Genomic DNA, 15,706 nt, shown 5'->3' with positions numbered 1-15,706 from the left:
TGAATTTGTTGGCAATGTTTTAAGAATTTATTTAGAAACTGTAAAACGGCATAAACTCATATGTCAGGTTTTTCCAAAAGAGTAATAATAATACACAAAGTTTTAGACCAAAAGACAAAAAGCAGTTGGTTTCCAATTCAAAAAATACAAACTCTGGCTACAGATACAAAATTATAAAAGTTTCTATTTTCCTCTTGATCTGGTGACAGACACATACAGAAGAGATGTATATTTCACCAGGTCCAAATTCATATAAGGTATGGGAAATGATGCTAAAGAAAAAAAATGTTGTGGTTAAGAAGAAAGAAAAAACTTCTCGTCCTTCACTTAACCAGAAGTGAACACCATTATCTTATTCCTTTGCGCTTTTTTTGGTTGCCAACATTTAAATTAGTGTTATTCATGCTTCATATAACAATCAGAAATAACAGCAGTTTTACCTCATGCATTTATTTCAATATTCATCACATAATGTCTTCTCACCATGCTACCTAGAAAGGTTAGTTTTTATTGACAACATTAAAGGAAGGTGGTAGCAGCCATCAGGATGGAAGAATGTGACCTGGATCCATAAATACTTAGATCTACTGACTTACAAGAAAATATTAAAAATCCTCCAATTAGCAGAAAAAAATTATTTAGTACTGTTCTGCTTGGATTTGCTTCTAATAACAAATGCAACAGAAAGTCACTTAACAGAAGGGGAAAATGCTGCGGAGTATCTAGCTCAGCCAACACACATCTGTTTCCTGTATTGTGTGAAGATGCAGAAACCTCACATACCTAGTTTTTGTGGCTTGCATAGGGGCTTCTCCATGTAAGAAGACTGAGTGCATCTTATTTGTGGTGGATTTGTGCTTCACGGTGCCACTCCAGCCATTTGTGTGTGCAGCGCTCAGTAGTACTGGACAGAGCAATCAGCAGAAATGTTGTCAATAAAAACTAGAAGCAGCTCACTTAAAAAAAAAAAAAAAGTTAATAAAAATTAATAATAGTAAGATGACTCTCCATCTTTCATAGTTTTCAGTGACAAGTGCCCTTTACTTTTGCAATGTGTTTGATTTGTTACCATAATCTGTTGATGGACTTGTGATCTCCCTTCCAAAGTTGAGCTAGCCAAGATGTTTGGGTTTTTCATAGCATTTTACCTGGTTCAAAGGTTAATTTTTCCTCTGCTATTTAAGCAGAATGCTGCAAAGCTGATAAAGCCTGAGATGAGGTCTAACAACTCTATCTTTCCATCTTTCTCTTTGTGAACAAAGGATGTAGTAGAAGGTACCAGAAAGCTGCTGTTAACAGGTTGTTGTACTTTGCATCCCTTCTCACAGGAACAGGTCGTCTTAATTGTGATCCAAAGTGCACCACCTCCTTGGCAATCACAAACATAACATTTTTCACATGGTGGTAGTGGCAGCTTAACCTTGACTCTCTTTCTCTTTCTTCTTTTAATGTTAATATGTAAGAAAGAAAAAAAAAATCTGCATATCACATTTCTTCTTGCTCTAGAACAACTAGGAAACTAGGGTAGTGGTGCTCTGTGCCATCTTTACTAATTATACTTTGAAAAGAAAATTAAAAACAGAATTCACACAGCACTACAACAGAACTCTGATCACCAGCCAAGAACAAACTACAGCAATACACTGTAATGGTTTTATTTACAACATGATGGAACACTATGCACATAATAAATTACATTTGATACTTTTCCTCTTAAATTCTGATATATGTAAGCTTTTTTTTAACTCAGTCCAATATATTTTTCTTTTTATATCTTTAAGGTATGGCAAATAGGGGAGGTGACAGTGCTGTTTGCCTGTCTTCTATGTTTTAGAAGCCAAATTGCTTTCCAAATTCAAGATGCATCACAGCATCCTACCATCCTTGCTGACGTATTTTAGTGTGCATCCTTCAACCTCAGAAGTAGGAAGAGCTTGTCAGCTAGGTCTGTGCTCTCTTAGTAAGAGATCTTCGCAAGAACTCTTTCTGGGCTGAGGAGGGAAACACAGGTTGAGGAAATTGTGTAGCATTGCATTCAGTGGGAGAGCTGACTGCCCCTGATGGCACAATTCTTCCGTTTGGTCCCACTACACTTAATAGGGAAATTTGCAGAGGAAAGAGTCAGGACAATGGTTCACAAAGGATAATGTTTGGGTTTGTGTGGGTAGATGAAAACTAAGAGTCCCTTGCTCTGCAGGACAGAAAGTTTGCCTACTGCATTCATTCAGCAGCTGTGCAGATGTTCCCAATTGACATATTCAGAAATCAAGTTTCATTGTGCTTATTAGAGGGGAGGACGTGCTTCTTCATAAACATTTAGTCAATTTACAACTGCCTTATGTGGACTCTGCACCACAGGGGATGAGATTCATCCCAGAGCAAAAGGCTTTGCTCTCTTACTTACAGGAAAGAGCCTGCGCTCCAGGAACAGATGCGTCCCACAAAAAGCAGCTCTGTGCTTGCCCAGATGCCTGGGAAGCAGGAGGACCAGGAGCTTGGGGCCCCAGAGAGCTGCACAAATATCCCAAAGAATCAAAAGGAAGCAAGAGACATCCGAAGTGGACCCCTTTGGTATCTATGCCACCCTTCGGTCCCCTGGGTTCCTCCTGGATAGTCAGCAACACAATTTCTGCAAGGACCGCACTACAAAAGGCTGGCTCCCTCCCAGGGAAGGGATTTGGAGGAAATAAAAGCTGGCAAAAGAGATGCTGTAGATGAAGAACATGCAGACTGTTGGGTTTATAACCAGATGGGAGAGTTGCCTGCAGAGAAACAAGCTATCTCCTGCCTGAGCAGAGAGGTGAAAGTGCCCTGCTTCTCCCCACCTGATGCTGTTCTGCAAAAGGCAAATTCTGCTCTGCTCTATGTTCAGATGGCTCCCGCTGCCATCTGGATGCTCTGCATAAATATACGTGTGTAGTAATTCGTTTCCTAGCGTAATTCTATCTACTTAAGCATTATTTCTGTTAAACTACCAAAATGCATCCAGCTAAGTCGTGAGACTACACTCTCTTGGGGTAACTTGGCTTATTGCTATGGACCATGCCAAATCCAAGTCCTTGAATTTGTACACAACCAACACATACACCCACTTTGTTTAGGTTTAGACCTAGGCTAAATTAGTCTTACTAATGCAGGATACCTACTTCTAACTGTATTCCTTTTATTTTATTTGCATCTCCACTAGGTTAAAGAGAGACTGTAATGGTAGCTAGTCTGTACCCTACTTGTAAGAGTGTTAGAACAACAATGAGCTTCTGTGAGCTTCTTTATGGAGCTGATGCGGGTCCCTACCGTCCATATTTCCATTAAAACTTAGTAACTGGTATCACTCACTGCATTCTCCCCGAGGTACAACACTAGGAACCCATACCAAAGCAACTATGCAAACCAAAACCAAGTACTGCAACACTTCTAAAACCCATTCAGAATTAAATTTAAACATCTGGCAATGGTTGAAGAGTGGAAAGATCTAAATTCATTTGAATTTCCTTCACAGATGCTGGGAGTAAAGACAAAGGTTCAGTCCCAAAACAAACAATGTCTGGTTGTTTTTAATAAGAAAAGTGAAAGTGGAGTGCCTTCTGTATTAAAATTACCATGGGATGTTTTTCAATATAAAAAAACTATGTGCAACTTATGTACAGTATTCCCCCACACTGCTCTGACTGGCAATACTCAAAGCCAACGCTGTGACTACAGCTTTTAGGTTCACTGAAGACAATTTTACGATGAGCATGCTCAAGAGGAAATTCAGGGTCCAATAGCATTCTAGCTGAGGTAGGTTAAAGCAGACCCACTAAATTAGAAAATCCTGCACGAGTTCATATGGCATTTAACACACCCAAAATTAAAACACAGTTGGTTTCTGCTATTCCTTAAGAAATCAAGATGAGCATAGCAGTTATTCCAGTGTTTTGAAAGTTTACTAATACAATCCATTTCAGACTTTGACGAAAGTACAGTTGCTTTCCCTGCTTAACAGTTTATTTTTTTCCTGTTGTTGGTTTTGTTTCCTATTTCAGTCTTGACATCCCTGAAGGTGCATTGCCGTTCTGCAGGAGAGGAGGGCTACAAGATGCTTAGCTGGTTACAGGCACTGTGGTGGCAGGCTGCATTTCACCTGTGAAATAGCCCCTGACTATTTCACGCCGGGTTGCCTTCCGCTCCCCGCAGTGGCCGCAGGGTGGGATGCCACCAGTGAGGCTGCTGGCTGCTCTGTCACAGCGCAGCCTTGCCAGCACTCAGCGCTACCTGAGTGATGTGCTCAGGCCAGGGACTGAAGGTGCACCTGCCCCAGGCTGCCTTAAGGGAAGCCTGGGCTGTTGGTCCTGTGGCTATGGTTTAAGCAAGGCAGTAAGCTGGATTTGGGTTAGGATATTTGTTTCCAGGCTTCATAATTGCTTGTCTGACAGCAATATGCATGTGCTTATACGTCTGCTTAGAGGGGAAAATCTGTATAAGCAGCAGAATTTAAGAAAAGGACATGGTACATCAATAGGATATATGAGTTGATGCTTGTGGTATCGTTTGATACCGCCTGCACTTACGTAGGATTGGACAAAATGACAAATGACAGTCTGAGGTGTTGTGGGCTCACACAGTCTGCTGCAGCTTGTTCTTATGCATTACCGCTCTGCACACGCAGTGCATATGTTAACTTGTTATAGAGGAAAAGAAACACTCACACAAACCAGTATGTTTTCTGACAACAGCATGCAGGTGGAAGTGCCGTGGTTAGGGGAAGTTCCACGTCGGTCAGACTCACATTGTCATGGACAGCATCTGAAATGGCTTCTTGCTTTCAAGGGAGATTCAAGATACAGTCAAGTCTGGCAAAGTATTAATGTCCCAATCCAGAAAAAAATCTTCAGAATGGATTTAGCATTAATCCTATGAATCTCTCTTGCTCAAATGTTTCATGGAAGTCAAGACATTAGATACATCACCCTAATCTAATAGAAAATTAAGGCTTTTGATCTCAAAGCTACATTGGAACTACAGCTGCCCAGGACTTATCAGCATAAAGGCTAGAAAGCAGCATTTCTCTGTGTGGAATACTTTGCATATACCATATCTAAATAAATCTCTTATCAATTAAATTTGAAAGGATCTACCCTGCATCATTTTTCAAGAGTTGTGCTGATAAACACAACCACATCTCTGTGTGATAGTCCCCACAATCACAATTAAGAAATATGAAAATGTATCAGGAGTATTTTTCTCTCTACCCTTCGTATCTGAATTGCGCAGTTATCGTGGTGCAAGCGCAAATGAGCACAACTATTGTGTGACAGCATTTGGAAAAAGATCTTATTCTCATTGAAGTGCAAGTTCTGCCACTGAATTCTAGGGGAACATGAGTCACAACTTACTGTAGTCTAGAGCCAGAAGGAATAGTTAAGGTCATTTGAGCCCCTGGAAGTAACAGACAAAAGAATCTTGCACGTGAATTCTTTAACTGAGCACACAGCTTCCACTTCAGCTGCCAAAATACACATTGCCTTGAACTAAGAATTTCAGGAGGCAAAGGAACCCAGTTCACCAACTGGTGAATTGTGCCAGTGTTCCCCTGTCCTAGTCTTGCCCATTTTTTCAAGTGCCCTTAATATCTTTTGCGTACAAATCCAGCCATGGGAGAGAAAATACACTCATTTAACTTTTCACCTTATAAATATGTGTATGCATGTGTGCACATGTATGCAATGCAGTATAGATACGTGCAGGTACCCATTTGTAATCAAGTGCCAGTTCTGTGGGTATGCTTGCTATGGCTTGTTAAATTAAAGATGGAGTGGGCGAGCTGTAACCAGTGGAGTACTCAGTGAGCAACACGGTGTACAACATTTTACGTAGGGAAGAGAATGCTTTTTTGCTGGCTTACTAAAAGGTGCCAAATCACACTGAGAAAGCTTACAGATCCAGCAGGGGCTCAGGCAGGAGCTTCGTTAGTTGCTGGGCAACTTTGGCTGCTTTACACATTGTGGCACCTCCAGTCCTGTGTGCAGCGTCACCTGTGCAATGAAGAAATAACACTGGTCATGAGCTTCCCCCTCACACCTTCTTGGCCATGCTCTGCCTTAACTTGGTCACAGTAGATGTAAGCCAGGTACTACAAGGATGTAGGTAGGCTGCAACTGAAAATCTGTGTTGAAAATAGCAGTCAGGTGCCCAAGAAGTGCATTTGTCTTCTGCTTTTGTGCATCGAATACAATAAAGCTACAAAACCTTGAAAGATTTGGATGCCATCAGTTACTAATACTAAACGTTCATGTAAGGCCATGTGAGGTTTCTTGCTTCAGTCTGGGGATTTTATATGATGGATATTTCACCCCTAACTGCATTGGTCCTGCCTGACTAAAACCAGCCTCTGTCAGTCCTCAGGCTTCTGCTGTTTCCATAGGTAGAGCTGCTGGTTCTCCCTTACATTACCTCCTGTTTCTAGCCACACACAGTGGTTTTGAAGTAAAAAATGCATTATACTGAAAGAGCGTTCCTCCAAGAGGAGGATCTCTTGGGAACAAAGAGCAATCTCTGAACTTCGTGAATGATGTGTTGACTGGGTCTCTTCTGTTGCACTAATTCTCTGACCTATGTTGTCTTTGCTCTACTTACCACTGTGCTGTTGGCATTTCTGTCTCTTGCCAATGTTAGCTATCTCTAAGCACAAGATCTATGTGGAATTTGGATACTCAAACTGGCAGAGGGAACCTTAGCCCTGCTGCTTACTAATTGGGGTTTTGCAGCAGAATAATGTAGGCATTAGAATGTGCAGACACTTTTGCTTGCTTTTACAGCGCTACCCCTTACATCTTTGAGGCAAGACGAGGTCAAATCCAGCTTTCAAGAAAGCAGTAGTTAGCCTTCTCAGCGCAGGCTGAGAAGCAAAGAGCCAATATCTGTAGTGACTACCTACAAATGGCATTATCAGCCACAGCAGAAATGGCCAGTAGCATATGCCCTCCATTAGCTGAGCAGGGTAAGTTGTATTGAACTACAGAAGACTTACCTGGACATTTCGATTGAGGCTCAGTGCAGGCATGAAGACACCCTCAATGTTTTCAAAAGCTGGAGGCCCTTGCTGCTGCCCATTTATGTAGAAGGTCAGGTTGTGCTTGTTCAGATCCAGGAGAACACCAACGGTGGCACCTTTAGAGACTCCTCCTTCAGTCCTAAGGCACAAAGGGACTGCATGGTTGGTTTAGTGAAGGCAGATTGCTACACAGCTGCTGCTCTCTCTAGGACAAGCAGTCTTACTAATGAGGGGGAGAGTGGAGCAGCACAGTGAAAAGATTAGCCCCACAGCACTTCAGCAATGACCAACCCACACCTTTACCCAAAACGTATGTTCCACATTCACCAGAGCTTAAAGGGGATATCCACAAGAGAAATTAGGTCCATTTCTCCTCCAGTTGTAAACTCAGTACTGAAGATAGTGTCCAAGAGCTGGGCAGATGAGCAGATCAGGGTGCAGTACAGGAGTCCTGGAGACAGCTCCTGAGAGTGCCCCTGCGGAGGTGGAGTGATGCGCAGCAGAGAATGAACAAGCAGAAAAGCTTGTGTCCTAGGCACTCATTTTTAGTCACTATGCCTGCTAACAGCTCAAGACTCGTCTCTGCAATCCCTAAGGGGACCCAGTTTTCCAGAGGCCAGGGAGCCAGCATTGGTCCAGCAGATCCTGGTTTCGGGGAGGAAGGGAAGGTGGGACTGGTTAGGGATACGCATAGATCCGTGGCTGAGGAGGTGTTCAGCTACAGGGCTGGGAGCCGTTCTAAGCTTTGGGGCACGGTTATTAGTATTGGGGATAATTAGTTGTGTCAGGAGCAGCTGCTGAGAGCTACCATGGTATCAGAGCTTGCCAGGACAGATCCAGCCATTACATGCATGAATGATTTGACATTAATGCACTTTGATTTGGGGGTTAGTCAAACCCAGTATTACTTTAAAGAGCACTGAGCAAGAAATCTGCTACATATGCAGATTGGCCACAGGCACTGCTACTTCGCTAATGTCATGGGGTGGGGGCTCTGCAATGGATTTACAACCTGACACAATTTGTTCAGGCTAAATCAGATTTCAAGTAATTTGCATTAGGAAAGGAAGCAACTGTCCTTTGTCCCACAAGCTTCCCCCAGGCACACAAAGTTCACAGAATAAATGCAATTTTAACATAAAATTTATCACATAAGAAAAAATAAACTAGGAATATGGTGCAGGGTAAGAAATTTTCATCATGTCCACTAGGTGTCATAAACTGTTTTCCTTTAGACTGAACGTGGCACATACCATTTCCTCTTAAGGTATAAGGAGTTTTATCTGTGATAGTAATGGCAATAGTATTTTGACTTCTCTGTGTGAAGCTCTTCAGACAATAATGGTACAGTTGAGAATCTGGCGTTGGGCTCTCAGATGTGTTAGATTTAAAACTGCAGTTTCGAGCTCCATTTATTTACCATTTATTTCTGGTATTGTAAGCATTAATAGGTTGGTGTTTGAGCTCTTCTCCAAAACCATAAAGCATATTATTTTTCAACAAAAGTTAAAATGCTTACCTAGCCTCAGTATCACAAGATCTAGGTTGTTGTTTTTTAAAAGCACTCAATCATAAAACCCATAGTGAGACTGTGGGAAGGGTCACTACCACGACCTAGAGCTACTTACAAATGGATAAATGTGTTTCTTTTTTTTTTTTTTTTCCTTTGATGGAGAACAGCTTTGATTGTAGTGCACCAAATTTTATATCCTGCAATGTTTTAAAATAGATTTTATGACATCTTTTTAAATGACATTGATTCTCTCGGGGAAACAGAAATGGCAACTTTGCCTATTAGAAATGATTATGCTCTTTCTTATATAATAAACTAATTTGCTTCTTGTGGGCTAATTAGCCGTGTGCTACATGGTGACATTGAGTGACTTCCCTGCAGCCCCCAGGGAAAGCCCTGGTGAAGAGAAGATGCTGCCTACAGCACACGACCCAGCTGAGGGCTGCCCAGGATGGGTAAATGAGGCGCCAGGCTCTCCCTGGCTTTCTTGCCCCAAATCTTGCAGGACTTCAGCAGGTCAACTGCCTTGTTACTGAGCATCCACCTCCCCAAAGGGAGCAGCAGGCTCTGGCAGGATGAAGCCAAGGCTTCTGAGGCTGAACAGCTCCTCCCCCTGGGCCGCCCATGCTGTCTTTGGGAACTCATTTTGAGAAATCCAGTGCTTTTGGGACTACTGCCACGGTTACCTCCTTTAGGAGGAAAGATGGGAGAGTTAAAGTTTCATGAGCAAACTTGTGCAAAGCATTTCCTCACTGTTCCGTACACCATCAGGACAGTATTAGTCTTAGTTGCAATACAAAAGCCAGCTAGCTCAAGCAACTTAAACTGGTTCTCTTTCCTCGTGCACTTCTGTGTCAGCATGTCCAAGAACTGACACTTTTCCGCAATGTCCTTTTAAAACTACTTAATAGCAGTTATACCACAGGCTTCTGATAGTCTGCAGGCCATGTGAAAGGAAAAAAACAGCTCCCTGGTACAGTACTTCTTCAATGATGATCCATTTTTGAAGAAATACACCACTTATTATTCCAAGTAAATCCCAACTCTCACACACCTTTTCCCACAGTCCTGCAAGTATTTATCTCCGTGCACAACACTAAGTACTGACTGCCAGTGCTGTGTGTAGGGCTGGAAGGTCTGAGTGTAGACAGGATTTGGGCTACCCTGAAAAATGCCATTGTCTGCTGCAGTGGGATCTGATGTTCTCAGAATGCTTTCAGCAGCAGTTTGGACAATTTGCAGAACTGGACTGAATTAAATGGCTCGAGGAATTAAGAATAGCAGTAAGTTTTAAGATTTATTTTTCAATAATACTGACTTATGAACACTGTTTAATACACTGAAGAATTAACTCCACATTAACAGTGTTTTTTTTCATGAACTTTACAGTAACTTAACAACTTTGCCGTGTCCATTGTCAAGAACAGTATTTTTCAGTCAACTGTAACATTGTGTGATGAGAACCTGTTCTCGAGACCTCTTAAGTTAGTGTAGAGATTCTCTTTAAGTAGGGGACTTAAGGATTAACTCTCCAGATTTTGACGTCCCACAATCTTTCAGCATAAAACATTTCAGTGTGATTTCCATCTCTTTCTTCACATACTAATGCAGCAGCTAGCATACCGCCTGTAGCACAAGGTGCTCCTGCTTTTGGGAACCTTGCCCAGGTACAGATCTACTGCAATGAGTGGCGATGCCTCTAAGCAATGGGCACACAACACCTCTGGAGTGAACTGATTATTTCCAGGAACAACAAGGCTGAAAGGTACCTGACAGAGGTATATCCCTGACCTGAAGTATCAAGCCAGTATCTGCATAACCTGTTCTCAACAGTCTCTATTTTTATAGCATTAGGTTTATCTGTTTGTGCCCTTTCTTCTAGCATGACAGAGGTCGAGCCCAGCCTGGCAGTTTTTAAGGATGTAGACAGATCCTGGTGTGCTTGCTGGGAGCAAAAAGAACAGGAAAGTGCTCTAAACTTGGCAGGTCCCATGCCTCGGTCTTTCAAGCTCCACTCCAGCTTATCCTTGAAGCTAGACATTTACTTATAGTCCTAATTTAGTCTCATGAAGATTTGGATGGATGAATGATTACTAGGATAGAGCCTCCAACATAATAACATCCGAGAGGCTAAAAGCTGGCAATAAATTTTCTTTGGACTGACATTGTGCTATCATGCACTTGTCTCCAGTGGGTAAAAATGACAAGGCAGCAACAATTGTTTCCACAAGACTACCACAGCTAATGAGTTAAAAACCTGACCTACTTGACTGTCACGGTTAAAAATATAATGCCTAGACCTAATTTCATTGAAGCGCATGTGATTTCATGAGACTACATGCCCTTCGTCAGTGTATTTCACTCGAAAGAATATTCTATTGGCCTGCCCATTCCTTGGATGTGCCTGCAAAACCTTTGTGTTTTACCTAGTAAAAAGAGGGAAGCTCTCATCAACACAAAGTAGTTTGTTCTCCCGTTTAAGCAGGATCATTGGAAATCCAAAGTGTTTCCATTGTTTGTGCTTCCCAGAAGGAAAGCTCTTGCTTTGCTCTTGTGTTGCTTGCGGGAAGAAGCATGCCTAGGACCAAATCCATAAAATAGGTTTCTGGGACAGCAGCACACAGAACATTTGCCAGTTTTTTTCCAGAAAACATAAGCTGTTTCACAGAGCATTCAAATTTACACAGCTTAACATTACTTCCACCCTAAATCAAATCAAGATATTAAAGGGACAGAGAACCTTTTGATACATTTATTATTCTGACGTTATTTTATGCTGCATTTACTTCAGGACGTGACACATCCTAAAAAGACTTTTCATTGGCCTTCAGAGCCAATGACAATATTCATATTTACTTCAGATAGCTTTGGGTCCAGCTACAAGGTTCTTCCACCTGTCTGAAATGAACTAAAAAATCAAACTGCTTCAAACAAAAGTTACCATCAATTGCAGTATCTGTACTCAAAATACAAGTATGTTTTAAAAGAGTTTGAATGACTACTCAATGGGAGACATTATCAGCTTTAGGATGCCATGAATGTTGGCAGAAACTTCCCTCTAAGGAGATAATACAAGCATTTTTAGTGCTTTAAAAATGACTGAAAACCTTTCTTTTAATCATTTGATATAACTGAAACAACATCTGAGCTAGTAAGTATAGAAAATCTGCTGAGACAGTCAGTAGAAAACTAAATCAAAATTGATTCCCACTCTGCTGCAGACCTGCTAAATATCCTCAGCCAGACTTTGTACATCAGTCTCCCATCATGGTAGAGTAGGTGTACAAATACAGTGTTTTCCAAATATACAAGGGATTTAGACTGTGTGGCACTCCTGTCCACTGACGTTTTGGGTGGGACATGCAATCATGGGTTTAATCGCAGCAGGGGAAATTTAGGCTAGATCTCAGGAAAAACCTGCTAACAGAAAGGATAAAGTACACCAACACAGGGGGACAAACTGCAAGGGGACAAGATGCCATCTCTGTCACTGATGACTTTTAAGAACAGGTGAGGCAGACTTCTGTGAGGAATAAAATAACTATTTGGCAGGGAGATGGACTATGGCTTGTTGACATCTCTTCCTCTGATGACAAGGAGAAAAAACAACTGATAAGGAGAAAACTGTGCAGATGGTGCTTACCGGTTGGTGTGAGAATTGCAGTGCATGAACCAGCTGCGGTTGTTGTCAACATACATGGCCCAAGCCTTGTCATCCTTGCCTAACATCATGTCCTTGACGACGTTAATCCTGGCGATGCCAAAGGCAGGATCGGGATGGTTGTCATACCGGTCCACGTGCAGTTCCCAGTAATGCACACCCTTGGAGAAGGCGGCTGTGCCAAGAACAACCCGGTCATCGTAACTGCTGCAGGTGGCGGTCTGGTTGTCGTTTGACAGCACTATGTCCCTGTGAGCTGAGGAGGGGTCGAAGGTGAACCACGCCACTGTGCGGGGGAAAAGGAGATGCAGGTTTATGACAGAATTGGCTGTACCCACCCATCAGCTGCCCTACTTCCACTAGGAGAGTGAGGTTCGGCCTTCCTAAAGACCTAAAGTCCTAAAGACCCCACCGCACTCTCCTGTAACAAGGATGATCTTTCCTCGTTAGCCTGGGAAGTTACACAGGATTGCCTTGTACTGAGACCCAGCTCAGAGTGACTACTAGTGACTGAGTGAGAAAGAAAAGAGTGCTTCATGCAATCTGCATAACCCAGGAATACCTGAAAGGCATTTTTCAGTTCAGGTGGCTTAAAGGTGCTGTGGAAGTGATAATTACTCATGCGCCTTATGTCATCTGTGTCTCTGAATGGAGGCTTCTAAGGGCAGTGACCTGCTGTTCTCGTATGAGAACATGAAAGTCATTGAGGAGGCAAAGGCTTCATAATGTGGAAAATGCTCACAAATGTGAATTGGTTCAGGATTGCCTCTAAGAGAAACGGAGTTCCTCTGTGTCCATGCTGGTTAGGACTGATTTCACCAGTTTATCAAAGGAGGGAAAAAAAAAAAAAAAAAAAAAAAACCACAGAGAAAAAGCTCTTAAAGTATTAATAATTTATACTGGCCTATTTTGGCAACACAGCATAAAAGTTGAAGTGAGGACAGCACACACTTCTCAATTCATTACAATATCATTACTGAAGATGAACTTCTTGTAATGTCTCTATGGATGTCAAGTGTAATTACAGAGGAACAAGCACAAATTCCCATCTCTGTCTTATCAAACCTTGCTCTGAAATTGAAGCACTAGTGAGGAAAAACACAAATTCTAAAGATAAATGGAGAAGTGGAAACAGCATGGCATACAAATATCCAGTGTGTTGCATAACTGCTTCTGTATGCTAAAACAAATAAAGACCCTAGTTAGACACCAAACTTCTATAACCAAACAGAACTACAGATTTGAAACCTGAAGTGTTACTGACAATGAAAAATCCCCCAGAAGTATAAAGAAATGGGCTACTTTATCATTAGTGAAGTTAGGGCTGGGTTGTCCCCCCCAAAACAGCAGGCTGTTTTCAGCCCAAGCGCGCTGCAGCAGCCACCAGAATACACCTACAGCTGTATGTGGTTTTTGGCACTGCCTTCTGCACATACACTCAGCAGTATCGGTCACCTGTACGTGGATTAGCTTCAATCAGCACTGGAAAAGCATGCACACAGAAAGGTACGTGCAGCTTGATGCAAATGCTGTGCAGTCATTTAGTTCACATGCAGAGGGGACGGCAGGGGCACAGCCCTGTGTTACTGACTTGCCTTCTTCAGCCCTGACCTGGATGTGCACGCCTGGAGGGCAGCTCTGTCCCTGGCCTCCCCACTGAGATGATCCAAAATCTCCATGCCAGCAAGTGCCACATGTATCAGTGAATATAAGGGGATGCAAGTGTCCTGACACTGAGGGCTGCAGCTTTTAGGTTAGAAACTGTCAAAAAACAAACTCACCGTCTGATGTCTGTAAAATAACTGTCTTGCTGTAAGGACCAACTCCTGATGAGTTAAAAGCTTTAACTCTTGCATTATAGGTGCTGTTGAAATGAAGGCCATCGATAGTGCATAGAGTCTCCTTGCCAACATATACTTCCTAAACACACCAAAAACAAAAAGAGAGAGAAAGAGGGACATAGTTTAACTGTTTCTCTGTGCCTCATGATCACATTAAGACTTCTAAAAAGAAATCACAAGTAAACAGATTCTTGTGGCTTTAGTCAATGCAGAGTTTAGGCTGTTACAGCATGGATAGCTACAGAAGTGGAGACATCAAGTAAGGTCAGCACTGGAGACACTAAGGTGAAGGTAAAGCTGGGAATGTACAGCAGTAAAGGGAACACAAAAAGATTTTACTTTTTATCCTCTTTTCCTAAACACCTATTCCAAACACTATTTTGGGCAGTAGTCCTAGAATCTCAACCACCATGGCCATTCTTATATTTATATAGGACCGTAAAAAGGGGGAAAAGGAGGAATAAAAAACAAGTAAGCCCAGTTTAATTCTGTTGGAAAGGTTGTCTCATGCCTGCATTAATACATAATTTTGAAACCCGCTAAGACAGAGACAGAAGAATCCAGCCTCCTGAAGATTAGGATCACATGCATCACCTGATGAAACAGCAACTAGACAGCAGAGGCATAATAAAAGTCTGCAAAGATTTATTAAAGAGCAACCACTTGCATAAGGTAAAATATTTCAGAAGGAGGAAAAGCTAGGCAAAATAATTAACAGATGATAGTTTGTGATGAACTGAAAGAAGCCTAGAAACCTCATGTTTATTGGAAAACTGAATACAGCAATATAAAATAGTAGAAAAGGAAATAATCCTGTTTTGGCAGCAGGCTGAAAGCCACAGTTCCCAAGCTTCCTCACCTCTGATTTCTCTTATTCTGTGAAATCCACAGATCTGTGGTAGCAAAGGCTGTAAACAGCTTAAGGCTGTGAGTAAGCAGAGCACTCAGCCCCCAGTTCAGTTAAGACACTTAAGTATACACCTAGAAGTAGTCCTGATGATTAAAGCTCTTTGATAGGAACCTGAAGTTAATGGAGTATGTGATCAATAAGAAAGGGATTACTTAAGTACGCAGCAGGGCATGTGTTTGTCCACCTTGCTTACAGTGGTGGCTGCCACAGTAACAAAATCTCGAGTCCTGAGCTAGCCTCTGAACTTTCATGGAAAGAGAGTTTTAACAGAACAGTTTATCTCTGTATTACAAAATATGCTGCCTGTGCAAAACATTGTATTTGTAGAACAACTCTCACATTTTCTAATCCATATATTTTTACAGTTGTTTTACCATAGTCTTATCACTGCTTGTGTTTATTGAGACTGATGCTCTCCCCTACAAAGGGAAACAAGAAACATTCTTAGTCTACTCAGCAAGAATTGATGAAGTGCAGTCAGTATCACTGCTCTCATATGTATAATCCTTCACAAAAATGGTCAACAAACTCTTATCGAAATGGCATTTCTGAGGAGCCTGCATTTTATCCTTTTGTGGGTAAAACTGAGGATGTTCCTAGCCCAGCAAACGAAGTGTTTCACTTAGAATCTGTGACCCTTGAGCTTTAAGGATTGAGATTGTATTGTATCCTTTCAATCCAAAATCCTGACATGGCAGCACAGGCAGTCCTAAAGCCTTTGCCAGTTATAAAACCCCAGAGGCAAATG

General features: G+C 42.0%; 1 protein-coding gene across 4 annotated transcripts in view; it reads right to left on the bottom strand.

Annotated features, from left to right (window-relative positions):
• The window catches only part of TRIM67 (tripartite motif containing 67), a 36,921-nt gene continuing 21,215 nt past the window's right edge, over positions 1–15,706 (bottom strand). For all 4 annotated transcript variants that reach the window (XM_035320040.1, XM_035320042.1, XM_035320041.1 and 1 more), the window contains exons 7-10: positions 13,989–14,127; positions 12,190–12,493; positions 7,010–7,172; positions 1–6,014 (exon numbers count right to left, since the gene is read on the bottom strand). In XM_035320040.1, the coding sequence (XP_035175931.1) occupies positions 5,949–6,014; positions 7,010–7,172; positions 12,190–12,493; positions 13,989–14,127 (672 nt within the window). In that variant the 3' untranslated portion in view covers positions 1–5,948. The remainder of the gene's footprint in view (positions 6,015–7,009; positions 7,173–12,189; positions 12,494–13,988; positions 14,128–15,706) is intronic.

The sequence above is a fragment of the Oxyura jamaicensis genome, chromosome 3 (genome assembly GCF_011077185.1).
Source record: "Oxyura jamaicensis isolate SHBP4307 breed ruddy duck chromosome 3, BPBGC_Ojam_1.0, whole genome shotgun sequence".
NCBI classification, from domain to species: domain Eukaryota; kingdom Metazoa; phylum Chordata; class Aves; order Anseriformes; family Anatidae; genus Oxyura; species Oxyura jamaicensis.
This window is presented reverse-complemented; position numbering and strand designations above follow the sequence as displayed.